The sequence below is a fragment of the Nestor notabilis genome, unplaced genomic scaffold, assembly GCF_000696875.1.
Source record: "Nestor notabilis isolate BGI_N333 unplaced genomic scaffold, ASM69687v1 scaffold31945, whole genome shotgun sequence".
Taxonomy (NCBI): Eukaryota; Metazoa; Chordata; class Aves; order Psittaciformes; family Psittacidae; genus Nestor; species Nestor notabilis.
The window spans coordinates 47,790-64,330 of NW_009930340.1; the positions used below are offsets into that span (position 1 = coordinate 47,790).

Consider the following 16,541-nt stretch of genomic DNA (forward strand, 5'->3'; position numbering starts at 1 on the left):
ATCAGGAGCACCCATAGAGATGTGTATTTTGGCTTTGTTTGAGTGCACTCAACCCTGTGTGATCCCAGGAGATGGAGGCTGCCAACATGAGTGTTGGTAAGTGTGTACAGCTGCGGTGCAGGTGTGAGGAAGCAGGACAGAGCTGAAGGGAGCCGCTGCCATCTCTCCAGCCAGGACACAGGCGTTTGTTCCCCAGTGGAAAGCCAAAGCTCTGCTCAGTGTGACTGACTCAATGTGTGCACTGTACACAGTCAATCACAAGATTAAAGATTAACTTTGAACACTTTGATAAAGTGTCAAGCCAGAAGATGGGCAGCAAATAATTTTGCTCATTTATAGGGTTGATGAGAAGAGGGTTCCGGTAAAAGATCAGAGGTGTGATGTATGCAATGTGAATACTGCAGACTAATTAAAGAAAAAATCCCTATTCTGAACTATTGTTTTGTTGTATAAGGAACAGTTAACCTCAGCCCAGTTTCTGATCAGCTTCAGTAAGACTTAAGTACAAACTGTTGATTTTTTTCCTTTTCTCTTGGCATTTCTGCGTCGTAAAAAGTGAACTTTTTTTTTGTCTTTTGTAAAAATGTAGTTCAAGATGAAAAAGTACATTAGATAAAGCTAAACAGAAGTTTTGGTTGACCTCTGGGTAGCAGGGAAGAGTACGGTGTTGAGGTTGAGGAAGGTTTTTCATATTGTGGTTTTAGCTTTGAAAATACACCAAAGAAGTGTACTCTACAAGGTAACTATGATGAGAATTAATATTACAAAATAAATCTATTAAATATTGTTCTTCTAGGACATTAACATTTTTCTTCCAAAATTCACCAAAATCCCTTTTATGCGTAGGAGCTAGGCTTTGTCTTTAAAGAGCATTTTTCAAGTGATCCATAAAAGAATTTCTTAAAATAGCTGAAGACAATATGGATGCAGGAAAAAGTGCTATTTATGAAATCTTTCATCTAAGACCTAGTTCAGATGGAATCACCTATATATGAAAGCAGAAAATTCACATGTGGTGGGTAGCTAGGCAAACATGTCTGTAAGCCAAAGCTGCCTCTGCAAATAGTAGTTTTATTTCCAAAGGGATGTTACCTTTTTTTGACATTTATAGAAAACTATGTTAGAATATTATGTGAAACAAACATTTCTTGTGACAAATGTATTTTTTTTTGTATGTTTATGTTAAACTATGTATGTGCACATATTTATATGTATGAATGTACCTCAATGTATCTGAAAGAAGAACTACAAATTAGGCTGCAGATGTGTGCCTTCTGATTTGGAGGTTTTAGTCTGACCAGGGTCATTTTGCATTTAAATACCTTTCAAGGTATTCAAGCTTGATTACTTGGCCTCACCTGACTAATATAGCCTAGAAATAAGGCTTATATGTGGGTAGCTGTCTTTCTATTATATTTATGACTGAAAATACATCACTTTAAGATTCTGTAGAGCAAAATGTATATTGTAGACACCCTGTTTAAGGGGGTTTGACCAGTATTTTTCAAAGCTAGCACAATTAAAAATGGAGGTCCAGCTGCAAATTGTGGGACTAGACATTAAAGAATCAATTTATCAGGGCGATCATGTTCTGGGGTGGTTGTTAGACCAATTGCATGGATAGAGGGTATTTACAGAATAAGACACCAAATACAGGTATCAAAGATAGCCGGAGTGTGGAGCAATCAAGGCTATCCGATTGCATTGCTTTTTAAAAATCTCAACAGTGAGTATGACTCCTTTTTTTGAACTGAAAACTGCCTAGAATCTCAGAAGTGAAAATCGTATCTTTAAGCTTCCCAAACTAAAGAGCTTTGGGAAGAGCATATTTGTCATTATGTTTAATTTGCACATACCTCACCAAAAGAAAGGCCAGGGGAGCTAGGCCGAGAACACAGCTGTACAGGCAGCTCAACTAATTGCCTCTCCATCCTCAACCTCATTTATCTTCATTTCTTCCCAATTATACCAAATTATCAATAGTCTCTGTTGCATCAGAGTCTTAATCCCCTTTATTCAGGCAGCATTAGATAGTGGCAGATGAATTCTTGGAGGGAGTCAGGGTAAACAGCCATGAAATGCCACCTCTGGCAGATGGCATTGCTCACAAGAAATGTGACAAAACATTTGGAATTTGTTACTAGGCATTGGTATGAGAAGGCAAGCTGTCAATATTTTTTTAAATGATAATCAAGGTGGTGCATACTTATACCACAAGCAGAAATGAATCCTGTCCAAAACCTCAAGCTTAGTTAAGATCAGCTTGGCACTGTGCTATTGTATTTTGTTGCTGAAGCTTCTAATTTTTTCTTTTCCAGAAATATTTTCACTTCATCTGGTATTAATATCAACATTTTAATCATGTTTGTTCTGATGATAGTTGTTAGTTATGGTTTTGTATACCTCAGAAAGAGCTATTGATTTGAAGGCATAGAATATCCTATACACAACAAATAAAGGCTGTGTTTTCTTGAATAGTTTCTTAGGCACTGTTAGTCTTCTCTAGAGGTTTGATCCTGCTCCTTAGAGAAGCTAATGTAAAGCTCCCACTGATACTCATTGAGGAGAATTGCACTAGAAATTAAATGAGAGCCACCTAATGACTAGGTTTGCTGAATGAGAAAAATATTCTGAAAATCAAAGATAGATTGAACCTGTCAGATGTCCAAGTGCTGTGGTAGGTATGTATCCTGCTATTACTATAAGCAAAAATGAAAGTGATTTTTAAAGGAAGTACAAAGTTGGCTGCTAATATCGTTCAAGAATTTTTTTTGTATGTTATTTTTAGGCTGGCAGTAAGTGAAACACAGTAGATTTCACTGCTGACCTTTTACGTGAATTAGATTTACTCTCAGGCTCTCCTGGTTTTGGCAGCATTCTACGTTTTTTGGAAGTCAGTCATAACTTAGTGCAAGGAATCAAATGCCAGATATAAAAAATGGTGCATCCTCAGAATTAGTATATACTTGCCAATGTTCCCTGTACTGACATAGATTGTTGAAACTGTGCAAGTGTCAGCACTTACTGATTGTTCATGGAACCCAGGGCTGTAAAATCTCATTGGAGAGCTTCTGCAGACATTCAGCTTGAATAGAAACGGATGTTGGGTATCCCTTTTGCAACCTCTCATTCTCTGTTAAAATCTACAATGTCACTAAGTTCTGTGTAGGTGCTTCAAGTTGGCAGAGGTTTGGAATATTGTCCAGATGTGTAAGGTGCCACTAACTATTTAATTCTTTCAAGCCATGTTGGACTTCTTTCAGTATTAGGAGTTTTTGAAAGTACTATAGGTACATAATTCACTTATGTCACTACAAATTAACTCAGAAGATTACAATCTGTAACATGAACTGTTCGTAATTCTTTAAAAGAAATAGTAAATGATAAATTGTTGAAACTTGAATGATTTTGAACTATAGTGTTAACTATCTGCCATGGATGTCAAGATGTTCTGAAAGTCTCTCAAAATCAAGCTAAACTATCTGGCTAGTTACAATCAAAATTTACAGTACATGCATCTCAGTGGTTGTTTCAATAAGCTGTTAAATATGGGGAAAATAGTAAGTAAGTAAGTTTAAAAAAACCCCAAAAGCAGAAAACATTTGGTTTGTGGGGAGTGAAGGGTCAATGATTATCATCACTGGAATCTGAATCCTGGTTCCTTGCTTGCTGGCTGCAGTTGCTGTGTTTAGGAGGATGTATGTTTATCCTTTCTGGCAGGCAGCCCTACAAACTCTGTTCAAGATCTGAAAGTTAAGCCATTTTATTTCTGGCTTGTTCATCATCAATAGTAACAAAAACATGACAGACCAAAATTTTGACCTTATTTCTCTCTGTGAAACGTACATGTTTCTGAAGGCAGACTTTGCTCCTCCGGTAGAAGAGAGTTAATTTTTTTCTTGATGGTCCTTAACCAGGATACCATGTTCTAGTACAATATTCTTATCTTTGTATAGGAAAATAAATAGGGATAAAGTCACAAACCAATTACTAAGAACGTTAATAATAACCTTTCAGAGTGCAGGAGGATACAGATCAGTTGTGCAAGGATGAATCATAAACCTTTCAAAATAGTTTTGAACATTTTGTTTTCAAAATAGTAGAGGTTGTCCTCCTTTGAGTTCACCAACATCATGTCTGTTGAAATAATGATCTGTGCAGATTTTTGTAAGCCCTCTTTTGTCAAAAGCAGAGTCTGTATGCTATCAGGAGTAGGGTCTCCCTGACCCAGCTTTCCAGTGAGAATGGAAAGGTACATTGTCTGCTAACTAGCTCAAACTTGCTGAGGTTCCTGCAACAGTACCTGGGCATCAGAGAATAGATGTCATTTATTATCTCTCAGGAAAGGGATTGCATATGCTTCTGACATTGACATAGCTCCAACTCTAAATCCTGTAACTCCAAGAATAATGCTGTACATTGCATAGAAGAAACCGAATAGGATTTTATTATCATTTCATCCACTACAAGAAGACATCAGAGGAAGGCAGCAAATGTCAAGTTAACCCCCCCAAACCCTTCCAAATAATGTGAGGTAGTTTTTCATACAGTGCATAGGCAAGCTGTGGGACTTCTTGCTACAGGATATTACAGATGCTGAAAACTGACATCCATTTAATAGAAAAAAAGGTCTATTAAAGGTTATTAAATTGAACGAAAATACTTCTGCTTTTGGAAGTTCCTAACACATAAATTGTTGGGAGAGTATTCTCGGAAATTGTCACTATAGGTTTTCTCTGTTTTTAAATTCTTCAGTAAGTATTGCTTTTGGCCCGTGTTGGAGGCAAGGCTTTAGGCTGGATGGACTGTAGCTGTTTGTATGCAGTTATTCTGGGAGCCATTATTCCTTTAGTTATATTGTGCCTCCATCCTGAAATATCATGACTAATTTCCATTTTGGAAGCCATCAGTATCTAACATTTGATATAAACATTACAAGCTTTTCCCCTCTCTGTTATCACATGGTTAACGATCGGGTAACAAAGAAGCAAAGGCATCGTTTATTAATTGTCAGAGCTTTTCTCCAGCGTGTCACTTTCCTTCCGAGTCAAGCAACTTGTTTTGATTAATATTAATGCATGACTAAATCAGCAAAAGAAAAGAGGAGAATGGGTATAGGTGCCTAACTTTGAGTGGCGCTTTTGAATATTAGTGCATTTTAATGAAAATTTATCATAATAGTTTGTATCTAGACATACAGATTTTCACCTTGCTATGTCTAACTTTAATGGGGTGCTTTGGTCGTATAAGCTGCGGTCAGCTGGTATCTGGTTGGATCAGCTGACCTGTTGAGGTATGTTTGCTATTTTGAGTTTAAATTAAGATCTTGCCCCTTTGAGCAGTTTGTATTTTTATAAAACTAGTCTCTTACCTCATACTGTATTTGCTCTATTTCCTGCATCTCTTCATCTGTTTTGCAGCACTTTCACATTTTTTTACTATTGGTTAGTTGAGGAAAAGGCCAATCATATTTTAGCAGTTGTCTACAGAAGACTGTTCTGCCCAAAATGTTTTTGTTGCTGCAGCCAGTAGTTTCTCTGCACTGGTCTTAGAAAGTAGGAGAAAACACTCTGTCGTATGTTAGTAGCCATCAGCCTTTCCATGTGTATAATTTAAAGGGATGCATGACCCAGTCTGTTGTTTGAAAGGGAGAGAGAGCAGGTTTTATACTGCCCATTGCAGGACAGTCCTGCTTTCCAAGGTAACTGGCAATAAGGAGTTACCTTATTGTTATTGTATTGTGCTTTAGCTCTATAATCAATCGGGAACTTCAGAGCACATTGTATTTACCACTACCTTACTTCTTTTTCTCTTTTAATTTTAAAGGAAGCAGCTGATGATTTGGGAGGGATGGTTAGGTTCCTAAATAAACATTATGTCTGTGCTTTTATCTTCTGAAAATTTATCTTCCTGGAATTATTTGTTCGTAATTAAATTGGCATCAAATATTCTGACATATTCCCACTTATCATCAGTATCCTGTTTGCTGTGAAATAAACTTTGATTTTGCTGTCATTAAGACTTTTCAAAGAGTTTAGAAATTATATTCAGATTTCAGATGCCTTCTTATTGTATAATTATCAACAGATTACTTCACCTAAGTTCTGACAGACATATTTTTTAAGTATGACTGACTGATGGACAGATTGGGAATTGCTGAATTAATGGGCACATTTCAAAGCTTTGGCAGGGCTAAGCAGTAATTACATCTGCTAGCTGCTGGAAACTGCCACTTGATAAGTTTTTGGAAGTAGCCCAGTAAAGCCATCACTGGATTTCTTGAGTTTTAATATCTTACCCTACACACTTCCATGGCTTTTGTGAAGGGCACAATCCAGAAGTTGCTAGAGCCGAATACACACAGCTAAACAAATCAATGCATTTAATGCTTTAAATGCATTGCAAATGTTCTGTTTAGATTTTCAGATGGGTGTCATGCTCTTGGGGCTGATTAAAAATCTCATTCCCATCTTGAAGTAAGAAAGCTTATTTGGACCGCAGGAATTGTCCACACTTGCGTGGTCTTCATAAATAACATCATCTACTGCCCATATAAGGGACAGAATTTGGGGTGAGATGGGTCATAATCCTGATCAAGGAGCAGTTTTATGTCCTTGACAGGAAAGTGAGTTTACCAGACATATAACCTGGGTGGCATCTTCCCAGCCTTAGCGTAGTGAGTTTTTCGGTTTATCGAGTATGACAAAAATTGCTTTCTACCTGTTCTTCTCATCCTGGGACATTCATGTGCTGATACCATGAATAGAGTTGATGGAATGTTGTAGGCTGAAGTATTTTCAGCAGAGGATACTCTGTGCAGGCCAAAAAAGTGACCATTTTTCCCGATATGGAGGTGAGATAATGATATTCATAAGAGCAAAACAGTCTGGGACACCTGAAAATACTGGGGCTGGGAATGCTGGCAAATAGGCCCATGTTGTTTCAGGAGTACTGGAGTTCTAGATAAGCACAAAAAAAAAAATTAAAGGCCTTGTGTGTTCTGGACACTTATAAAAGAAGTTAGAGGTGATAAATACTTTGATGTTCTCAGTGCTGAAATAGCAGTGCACTGAATACTTCTTCCTTAGCAGCTGATGTTATGTTTAATATGCCCAACAGCTTGAAAGATAAGTTTAGAAATAATTTGAGAATAAAATTGGACAGTGGAGATGGTATTGCTTTTCACAATTTGAGTTCAATTCTTCAGAAATGTATCACAACAAAAAATAAAATGACAGACAGAGATTGAAGCAGGGTGGTGGTTCAATTCAAAGGTACCTCTGACAGAGTGGATTTCATTTAGCCAGACCAGACAGTTTTAAGGCTGATAAAATGAATTTGAAACCAAATGAAAAGAAACTGTCACCAAATTGGACTTTGATTACTTTCTGGAGATCTTCCAATACTTAAAAACAAGACACTAATTTAATCATCACAAATGTATCTTCACCAAAACCAGTTGGTTTGATTTTTTCGTTTGAAGAACAGAAATGCAGAGAGAGGTTTATTACTAGAAAACGTGGAGCTTTAAGAGTTTTCTTATAAAATTACAAAAATGGCTGAGTAGCAGCAGTTTAAGAAAAATGAAACTGGTCTTCTCTCTTGCATTTCCTTTAAGTAAAATGAAACAGAGGTGCTTTGCTTACAGACATGTACAGGACTGTAAATGACCTTGCAGTGGCTCTGTGACTACAGTGGATTTCATCGGCAGCATTTGTGTGTATTGCTTAGGCTGATTTTACCTATTTGTCTGTGTTACCTATGGTTTAACTCTCTGTGCATCTGAACTCATCCAAATTCACTGTTCATAGGGACGTGGGAACAGAGACATACAGAATTTGGCTGCTGAGCTGTAAAAGGACATTAAGGGAATGCTTACCTCTCACCACATTTTAATTTAGAAGTGAATGGGCTGGGGTTTGTTGCATTAGTTTTGCTTTTGCTTGGTTAAACAGAAGTGTAATTTGTGAACTGATAACTCTTAAGTTCTCCCAAATGACCTGTTAAGATGGGTAAATACCAGACTTTAATAGTTAAGTATATCATAAATAGCTCCTCCTTTTACCAAATCCATGTAGAGTCCATCTTTATCTGTGCCCCACGGAACGGGCACTGTGTTTCATGTAGGTGACTGTGTGTGGTACAGTCACTCAGACCGCCTTTTTTCATCCACATTGTGCATTTAGCTGCAACTATGGGATCAGAACCATGCACCACGCATCTGCTGCGTGGCCTGAACTAGGTGTTTGAAGCAGGCCAGACCTTTTTTCAGCTGCTTCAACTGGGCAGCCAGTGCTTTCTGCAGTCCTTTAGGAAGTTGGCCAGCTACTATCTCTGCCTTTTTCTTCTCACTTCAGCATGGCTACATTAAGAAAGCCACAGTCCATGTGCTTGCTTCTGACAACCGTCAGGAGCTCTGGAAGATGGAGGTTCTTGTCTCTCTTGCCCTTTTTTAATGCTGAGTCCAATCTGTTCTGGGACAAGATCGACTAGAATGCAAACAAGATAAGGAAAAATTACCTCTTTGTCCTTTAGTTTTATCTGTTGGAGAGAAGGTCATATGGGTAGTGGGTAATAGTGTTGAACATAAAGCTTTTTGTAAAGTACGTGAATGATGTATTGGCATTTTGACAAATCAACAGACATTCTGAGTGCTCTAATAATATTCCTATGGTATTTGTGAATCAAGTTACTAATATTTTAAAATGGGATATTCTTTCTCATTTAAATAAAAAGTTACATTTCCCCTGATCTAAAAGAGGAAAGTCCCATTGCCGTTGTCTCATTTTCCATAGTGTTGTATGTTTGCTTTCTTCTTTCACATATTTTTTCCCCCATTTGTTTCACATATACCTAAAATAAATCACTTGAAATCCATCTCTCTGTTTCCAGTACTATGGATCATTGTTTAATTTTAGACTCCTTTCCTTCCCCCTATATTAAAAAGAATGAGATCCTTCACTAGCTTGGTATGGACAAAGGATTTATTTTTTTTTCCTAATACAAGTTTTCTTCAAACACCAAACCTTTTGAATATCATGAGAGAAAAAAATTCAACTTCCATACATCTGTTTCTCTGTGGTGTATGGTGTGACTCACGTCATGAAGTTTCATTTTAGTTTCAGCTGTAAGCTCATCATACCAAAGGCAGCATTTAAAATCAAAATATGACGTCTTTGCCTGGCACCTATTTGGGCTAAAAATGATGATGAACAGAAATTTTCTGAAAAAAATTAGACCTAAATTTAAAGTATTAAGAAGGATTTACTTTTTATAGATGTCTTTGCTTCTAATTGTCATGGTAACAAAGAATTTGAATATATATACATTGATATGTATGTTTGTCAAATAGGTATTTGCTGATAAAAATGCTGACAATTGTGTTACTAAATGAGAAAATCTCTATGCTCAAAAATAAATAGTTTCTTAAAAAGTTGTGTGACAGTAAAAGGACTCTGTATATTATCACAGGTTTGCATTTCACATACTTGGTTTATAAGGTGAATCTAGTTCTGGCTTGCTATTAATTTATATGTATTTTTTTCTTACTGTATGGGTATAGATAATGCAGGGAAGGATGCAAGTTTTCTTTTAAAACTGTTAGTTTTCAGCTGTGCAGAGGGGCTGTGGGTAGGATGAATTGGCAGTGTCTGTGGCATAGAGCCACAGGAGTAGGACCCATGAGATCTGACTGCTCTACGGGTTTCACCATTAGTCTACCAGGTAGCATGGAGGAATTTGCTTCATAATTCTGCACCTCAACTTTCCCACTTGGAAATAATCATACTGCCCTTATAAAACACTTCACAATTGAACAGTTCTAGGTAAGACAAAGTTATAATAATTTTCTTTTTAAGAGGCTTGCTACTGCGTAGGATATGCAGTCCAGATTAAATGATGAAGCTGTTATCTTTGTGGTATACTGCAGACTACAGGATACATTTCATTTAACATACTCCTTTATTATATATCATACACTCAGCAGTATTTTTTTTACTTTCTCTAAGGAGAAGTGATAGGGAACATAAGAATACAGGAATGGTCTGTAGAGATAAGTGTATTGCAATTTATTCTTGTGTTGCTGACACTGAATACCGGAGCAGATTTACAGGTGGAGTTTGCAGGAAAAAAGTTATTACTGTCCCCATTTGTAAGGAAAACTGGTCCACTGATTTGGACTGTACAACATAATTTAAATTCAGTTTCCCATTCCTTTGGAGGTTTCCCGTATTTCCTGAAGCAGGTCGCTTCTCTTCGCAGTGCAGTACTCCAACTGTAAAGCAGGAGTAATTGTACTTTCCTCAGGAATGTGCAACAGTTGTAAAGTTGGACACGGAGACCTGGTAGGGCACTCTGATACTGTACCTTCAGGGCCACAGAAGTATGGTGGGTAGATGCACAAGGCTTTGGAAAGAGAAGAGAAACTTCTAGAAGTAGGTAAATGAGCTAAAAGCTTAGACTGTCTGTGCCTGGGGTTGGATATTGGAGAAAAACAACTGGGATGAGGCAGACTTTTAGATTTAGAGATTTTTTTTCATTCAGTAATTTCTGACAGGCTGTCTTGTGCTCAATTTTTGTGGCCACTGTCCTGATACATGAAGTTACATGTATGAAATTTGTTTCTAAGCAAAAAAGTCATGCTAAGGTACACGTCATGTTTTTTGAGAAAGAATCAAATGTAAAGGTTAAATTTACTGAAGAAGCATATGGAGAAAAAAGCTCATTTCGTAAAACCAAGCGCTGAGCATTTCCTCAGGAAATCTTTTTAAAATTGCACATTTAACTTGAGAAATACTTTACCAAATAATACCACCTCTGATTCACAACAGTCAAAAGGAACAACTTCTATCCTAAGTAGCAGTCAAATGTTATTTGAATGAGCTGATATACAGTATATTAAATAACAAAGATGCTGACACAGCCTTCACTGTAGTAGTTCTTCTAATTACTGCACTATGCCATGTTATATTATATCACATGGCATAATTTAGTTTATCTTTCTTTGTCATTGTATTACTCATCATTTTACAAATTACAAATCTTTTATAGGAAGGTAATTCAGACTTGGACATAGTGCTAAAATGATGGAGTGTTTTCCTTTTTTGCTCACTCATTGATCTTTCAAACTTTTGCATTTAGCAGTATTAATCATGTTTATTAGCTAAGTGTTGTCATAAAGAATGAAATTTTTCTGTTACTTTCATATTCAATTAAAATGTTTTTGTTTGCTGCCTCTGCTGCATCACAGTAATCTATTTACTTATTCTAATTGAAATTCTTGTTCATAAATTCAAAACAAAGTCAATACTGCAGTTAGGCATTTTCATAACAATCTATAATCTAGTTGAAAATGTGGGTGTATCTGGAAAGAGAGTGTAGTGAAAATATCTTTTGACTATAGCAATGCTTAATCTTACTTTTCAGGTGGCTCGTATTTTGGACCAGATGTATTTTAGAATTCACTAACATGGTCTGCTTAACTGCTGTTTAAAAGGAACTTGTTGTTATTCAAGTGTGTAAGTGTAATACTGAAGAAAACTATGATCTGTAAAATTGCCACAGAAGTCCAAAGAGATACTCTAGACCAAACACAAGTGCTTAGTTTGCTATGCTGTGTTTTTATTGTAGACAGTAATTACTATGCATAATAGATATCTGGACTCTTTAAACTTGAATTCCTGAATACCAATTATTTCCAAGCCTAACCTAGTGCCTGGCTTGTTTAACCTAGCAAAGTGAAGTGTTTCACTTAAGACATCCCCAGGATCAAACCCAGCAGTGGAGGGAAAGCTCTTTAAGCTCAAAGATAACATAGCAGCAGGGTAAATTGTTGGAGCCTGTTCAGGGATGAATTTAAGCTAGAATGCTTGTGAGCATTGGGGGGATTGAATAGCAGAGTGACTCTCCAGTAAGATTAACCGCAGTGAGAGACCTGACAGGCCTGAGGGTGGACATGGATTAGTGTCTGGCAGGGACTGGGTGGCCTGATTCCTTCTGATAGCTGGATATGGTTACTCAATGTCTGAGATGTTCTCTTTATGCCTTATTTACTTAATTGTGACTGATGTTTACTTGGATGATTTTATCCTTAAACATTTAGGTTTTCCTGTTTCCAGAAACGAGTGTTATGAAGGTAGGTGATGCTGAAAGTTTCTAATAATACTTTTTGCCTGGTGTGTATTTATTACTTCATTAAAAAACCTTTAGGTGTCATTTCAGGTGCTGTGTTTGTCCTTGGTGCTTAGCCATGCAAAGAGCATGAGCTTGTTGCTAACCAAGCAAAATGTCCTCTAAAAAAAATGTAGATGCCATTTATGGTTTGTTTGAACCCTGTTTTGCAGGTGGAAGTGAATCCTCCTGGGATAAAGACAAGCTTCAGTCTCCCATTACAACGGGATCACAGCACAGCATTGGTCATCCCACACTGTCAGGGCAGTCGAGCCTGGGAAGTGCACACCCGCTCAGTCCTCTCCAGCAGAATCACCTGCTCACCAACAGTATGTACTGTGCTCTTGGTGGGGGGGGGCGGGCAGGGGGCGGGGAAGTACAAGGAGCCCTGCTTGGAGGCTGGGCTTGCATCCTTCCTAGCATCCAGGAGGTGGGGAGAAGGATGACACACATGAGTGACAGAGGGTCGGTACTCTCACTGTCTGCTGCACTTGCGCATCGTGTCCAAGCCAGCCACTGGGATACAGCCACCCACTGCTGGGTTAGGGACTGTCAGTCATTTCCATGGCCAGGGCTGAAGGGAAAATAGCCATAAAGCTGCTTAAAATTTTAGCTATGTGAAAATATTCTCTTCCAGGTGAAAATAATATTTGATCACCAAATAAAGATACGAGAGTCAGGAATAAATGCAAAATGTCTAGTTACATGCGAGCAGAAGCAGTCCCTCTGCCTTGTTTTGCCTTGTACTTGCCAGGTGTGGGCAAGGTTATCCATTCAACCCATCTATCCAAAGCAAGTAGAACAAAATGACACAGATAAAGTTTGGATTTGGAGGTTAAAGCTCCCTTGAAACCTATCTCTCTTCCGTACCTTAGGAAGGAAACGGGTGTGAAGCCAGCAGTTCCCCTTCTTCTTTGCACCCAAAGAGGGAAGGGTGGGAAAGTTATTCCAAGAAAGATGTCAACGAATAATATTTTAAAAATTAGAGAGAAGTTAATTCTAGCAGATTATGATGGATGAAGAATGAAAGTCTCACTATTTCTGAATTCTTTTTTGTTTGTTCAAGCTCTTCATCTCAAAGTTTTGAAAGTTGATATTTTGTTCTTTTAATGAATGAATGACACAATTTTAGGAACAGATAGTTTTTTGTTGCCTGTGTAGGGCTACAGACTTGACCAAATCAAAGCCATTGAAACGGCTCCTACAATATGGATCTGCTTTGTTCATGGGAAGGTATGGACCTGGGCATTTTGGCTTAAAGTGTCAGTAGTTCAGAATCACTAGATCATAGGATCCAAATTCACTATAGTTTATTCTTTCATTTTAGATTCTTGCATAATTCTATACCTGTATATATTTTGCATGTAGGTATATTGTCTTCTGTGCTGTTACAGAAAACTTTAAAGATATTTTCCAGTAGATTTTGTAGTAGGCAAATGTCTATAGGCTATTAAAGGGTTTATTGAATGTCAGACATTATGTCCAATGATTTGCAAGTGTAGGATGTATTTTCTTCGTAGTCCTCTGAAATGTTTGACGGATTGTGTCTTAAAACTGGTGATGTGCTGTTAAATTCTGTTTGTAGTTTGCATTTAGTTTGCATGTCAATTGGACTTTAAGTAGACATACAACTCAATGTGGCCAGATGGTGTCTGGGAGTTTTGGAACTCTATAGAGTATGAGGAAAGATTATTGGGCTGTTAAGGGAGACATGCAGGGGAACAAAGGCTTATGGATCTAAGCACTGAAGGGGATTGTCAGTATGCTTTAAACTGAACTGAGATGTATGTGGGCTTTGCTTATTACTTATCATAATTAATATTGGCGTGGATCCTCATATAAAGTATATAGTGAATCATAAGACACCACAGTTGTTGATCATGATATACTCAAGCTAAACAGAAATAGTGTGAGAGCTAAGAATAAATACATTTTTGCCTTTGGTGGTGGGCACAGTGGTGTTTTTATATCGCTATAGTCAAATCGTATCGGAATAACATAAGCTATATCAGTCAGTGATATTTTTGTTGTGGGTTCTGTCATATACCCAAATGGTGACTGGTCTTCTCATTTAGAATACTTAAGATAGAGCCAGAAGTTAAAAAACTTTTAGAAATAATTAACATCAATAGCATATGGTTAAGACTAGTTATATGATTATGTTATTCACTACTCGCACCCGAGTTTTTTAATGAGGATTTATAATCTACATTTCATTTAGAAAAATGATGCGACATTTTCTCTGGGTGAATTATTCCTCTTTTTTCTGAAAAAGTAATTTTGGATGCCCAAAGGTAGCTTCACATGGTCTCTTTAATGAATTCTTACATGCAAAATAACCCTAAACAATTTCTTAAGTGACTTGATGTCTTGGTCTTGCTTTCCATTGTAGTCATTACTAAATACAACAAGTCATAGACATGCTGTAACAGATATTAATGAAACATGAGAATCCAATTCTTGCTAGCAGCAACATCACCTTTTTGGCAATGTCAAGATCTTCAAGTTGGTCCAAATGAACTTCATACTTTCTTAAACTGTTTTATATCCATAGCAGAAGACAATTTAAAATGAATGTTTGGAAATTAAAAAATCCTCTCACAACAATTTTAATCTCTTATTACATGTTCCAGTTCACAGACCTTCTGTACAGTAGTTCAGTAGTGTCTGTAGTCCAACCCTCAGGTTCCTGTATTCAAGAAATAGTCATAATATAAAAATCTAGTCTCAGATTGCTGTGCATGTGCTTTAAGAATAGTAAGAGGACTTGGCAGGAGTATATTATCATGTAAAATTATTAATAAATATTTGTTGGATGTACTGGAAAAACATGCAAGTATCTGCATGTTTCGAGGGGTTTTTTTCTTTATTGCTCTTAATAGAGATGACTGAACTTATGCATTGTTGTATATTCATTTTGCTAATACTGTGTTACTTTACAGCTGTATGTTTCTTACATACAGCCTGTTCTGGCATGCAAAGACAATTAATCCCTATGTAACATCAAAATTATTAACACAGTAATACTGAGTTTGACTTATCAATGTTCCAGTAGAATACAGACTCTGAAAATGAAGGTGTTGGGTTGTAAAATGAGGGACCAACACACATAACCTGTCCATGCTCTTTTCTAGGGATAGACCTGCCTTTTATGATGATGCCCCACCCTCTGCTTCCCGTCAGCCTACCTCCTGCTTCGGTTGCAATGGCAATGAATCAGATGAACCACCTCAATACAATAGCTAACATGGCTGCAGCAGCCCAAATGCACAGTCCTCTTTCCAGGGCAGGGGCCTCTGTTATAAAGGTAAGAGTCATATACAAGACTTAAAAAAAAAAAAAGCTTTTCATGGCTAACAAAAACATTTACAGTGACTTTCTTAAGGAAGATAACTAAGAGCTTATACTGCCTATAGCACACCTGGTCTGCTGTTCCTGATAGTGCTTCAGTCTGAGGAAATGCCCATGAGTACAGTCAAAAAGTTAAGATGATCTGCTCTATCTACAAGTCTGTAATGTAATTAAAAACAGATACTCACTAGAGGCTAGGGGAATAACCAGTGCTGCATCTGTGAAAGCTCAAAAGCTACTCTAAAATGTTGTTTAAAATCAAACTTAATGTTATATTTCAAAGAAAATGCTATAGAATGTGACAGAAACTCTAGTGCAGTGCAATTTCAGAACAGGTTAATAGCAGAGAAAATAATCAGAAGTACCTTAGTGAGTACAGTCTCTGCTAGCCACACTAAGTATCCTTCTGGCTGGATAAAAATGGTTTCTACTTTCAAAAGGCTTCTGGGAGTCTCTTCCAAGCAGGTTGTTAAGAAAATTTTATGCCTGTGTTGAGAGCTGCAGAAATGCCACACACTAAAAATATGTTGAGACAAGACAGTTTCAAAGTAGAAGAATACAGGATCAGTGCATGTGAAGGACTGGTGCTCTGGGGTTCTCTAAAACAGTGTCTCCTCTTTTTATTGAGCAAAAACGAAAGGCTTTATGAGTCTTTTATGTGTATTTTCATGCAAGTGCAGGTTTCTTGTTGACAAAATACAATTTTGTCACCTTTGAAAGGTAGTTACTATAATCCATTTATCTTCATTTTTAAATATGTGAGCTCTGTAGAGCTGTCTCTTCTAGGAGGTACAGGTCTGTTCCTTTTGATACTTATGCTCATTTACACTCATGTATCGCCATCAGTCTGGAATCCCAAAGTTCTGAGTTGCTTTATTCTAGTAACTCTTACTGATTTGCTGAATTAATCTCATACCTTTATTGTAAAACAGCATAATTATCAAATTTCATTATTTTATCATGGAGAAAGCTTCTGTTGCCAATATTAAAAGGACCTTTTGTTTCTACATCAAGTAGGGAAA

General features: G+C 37.2%; 1 protein-coding gene across 1 annotated transcript in view; it reads left to right on the forward strand.

Annotated features, from left to right (window-relative positions):
• LOC104406389 (dachshund homolog 2-like) overlaps nucleotides 1-16,541 on the forward strand; it is a gene marked incomplete at its 3' end in the record, with an annotated part of 49,046 nt that overhangs the window by 19,703 nt on the left and 12,802 nt on the right. Inside the window, exons 3-4 of the mRNA XM_010015350.1 lie at nucleotides 12,342-12,497; nucleotides 15,303-15,475. Coding sequence (XP_010013652.1) covers nucleotides 12,342-12,497; nucleotides 15,303-15,475 — 329 coding nt within the window. The remainder of the gene's footprint in view (nucleotides 1-12,341; nucleotides 12,498-15,302; nucleotides 15,476-16,541) is intronic.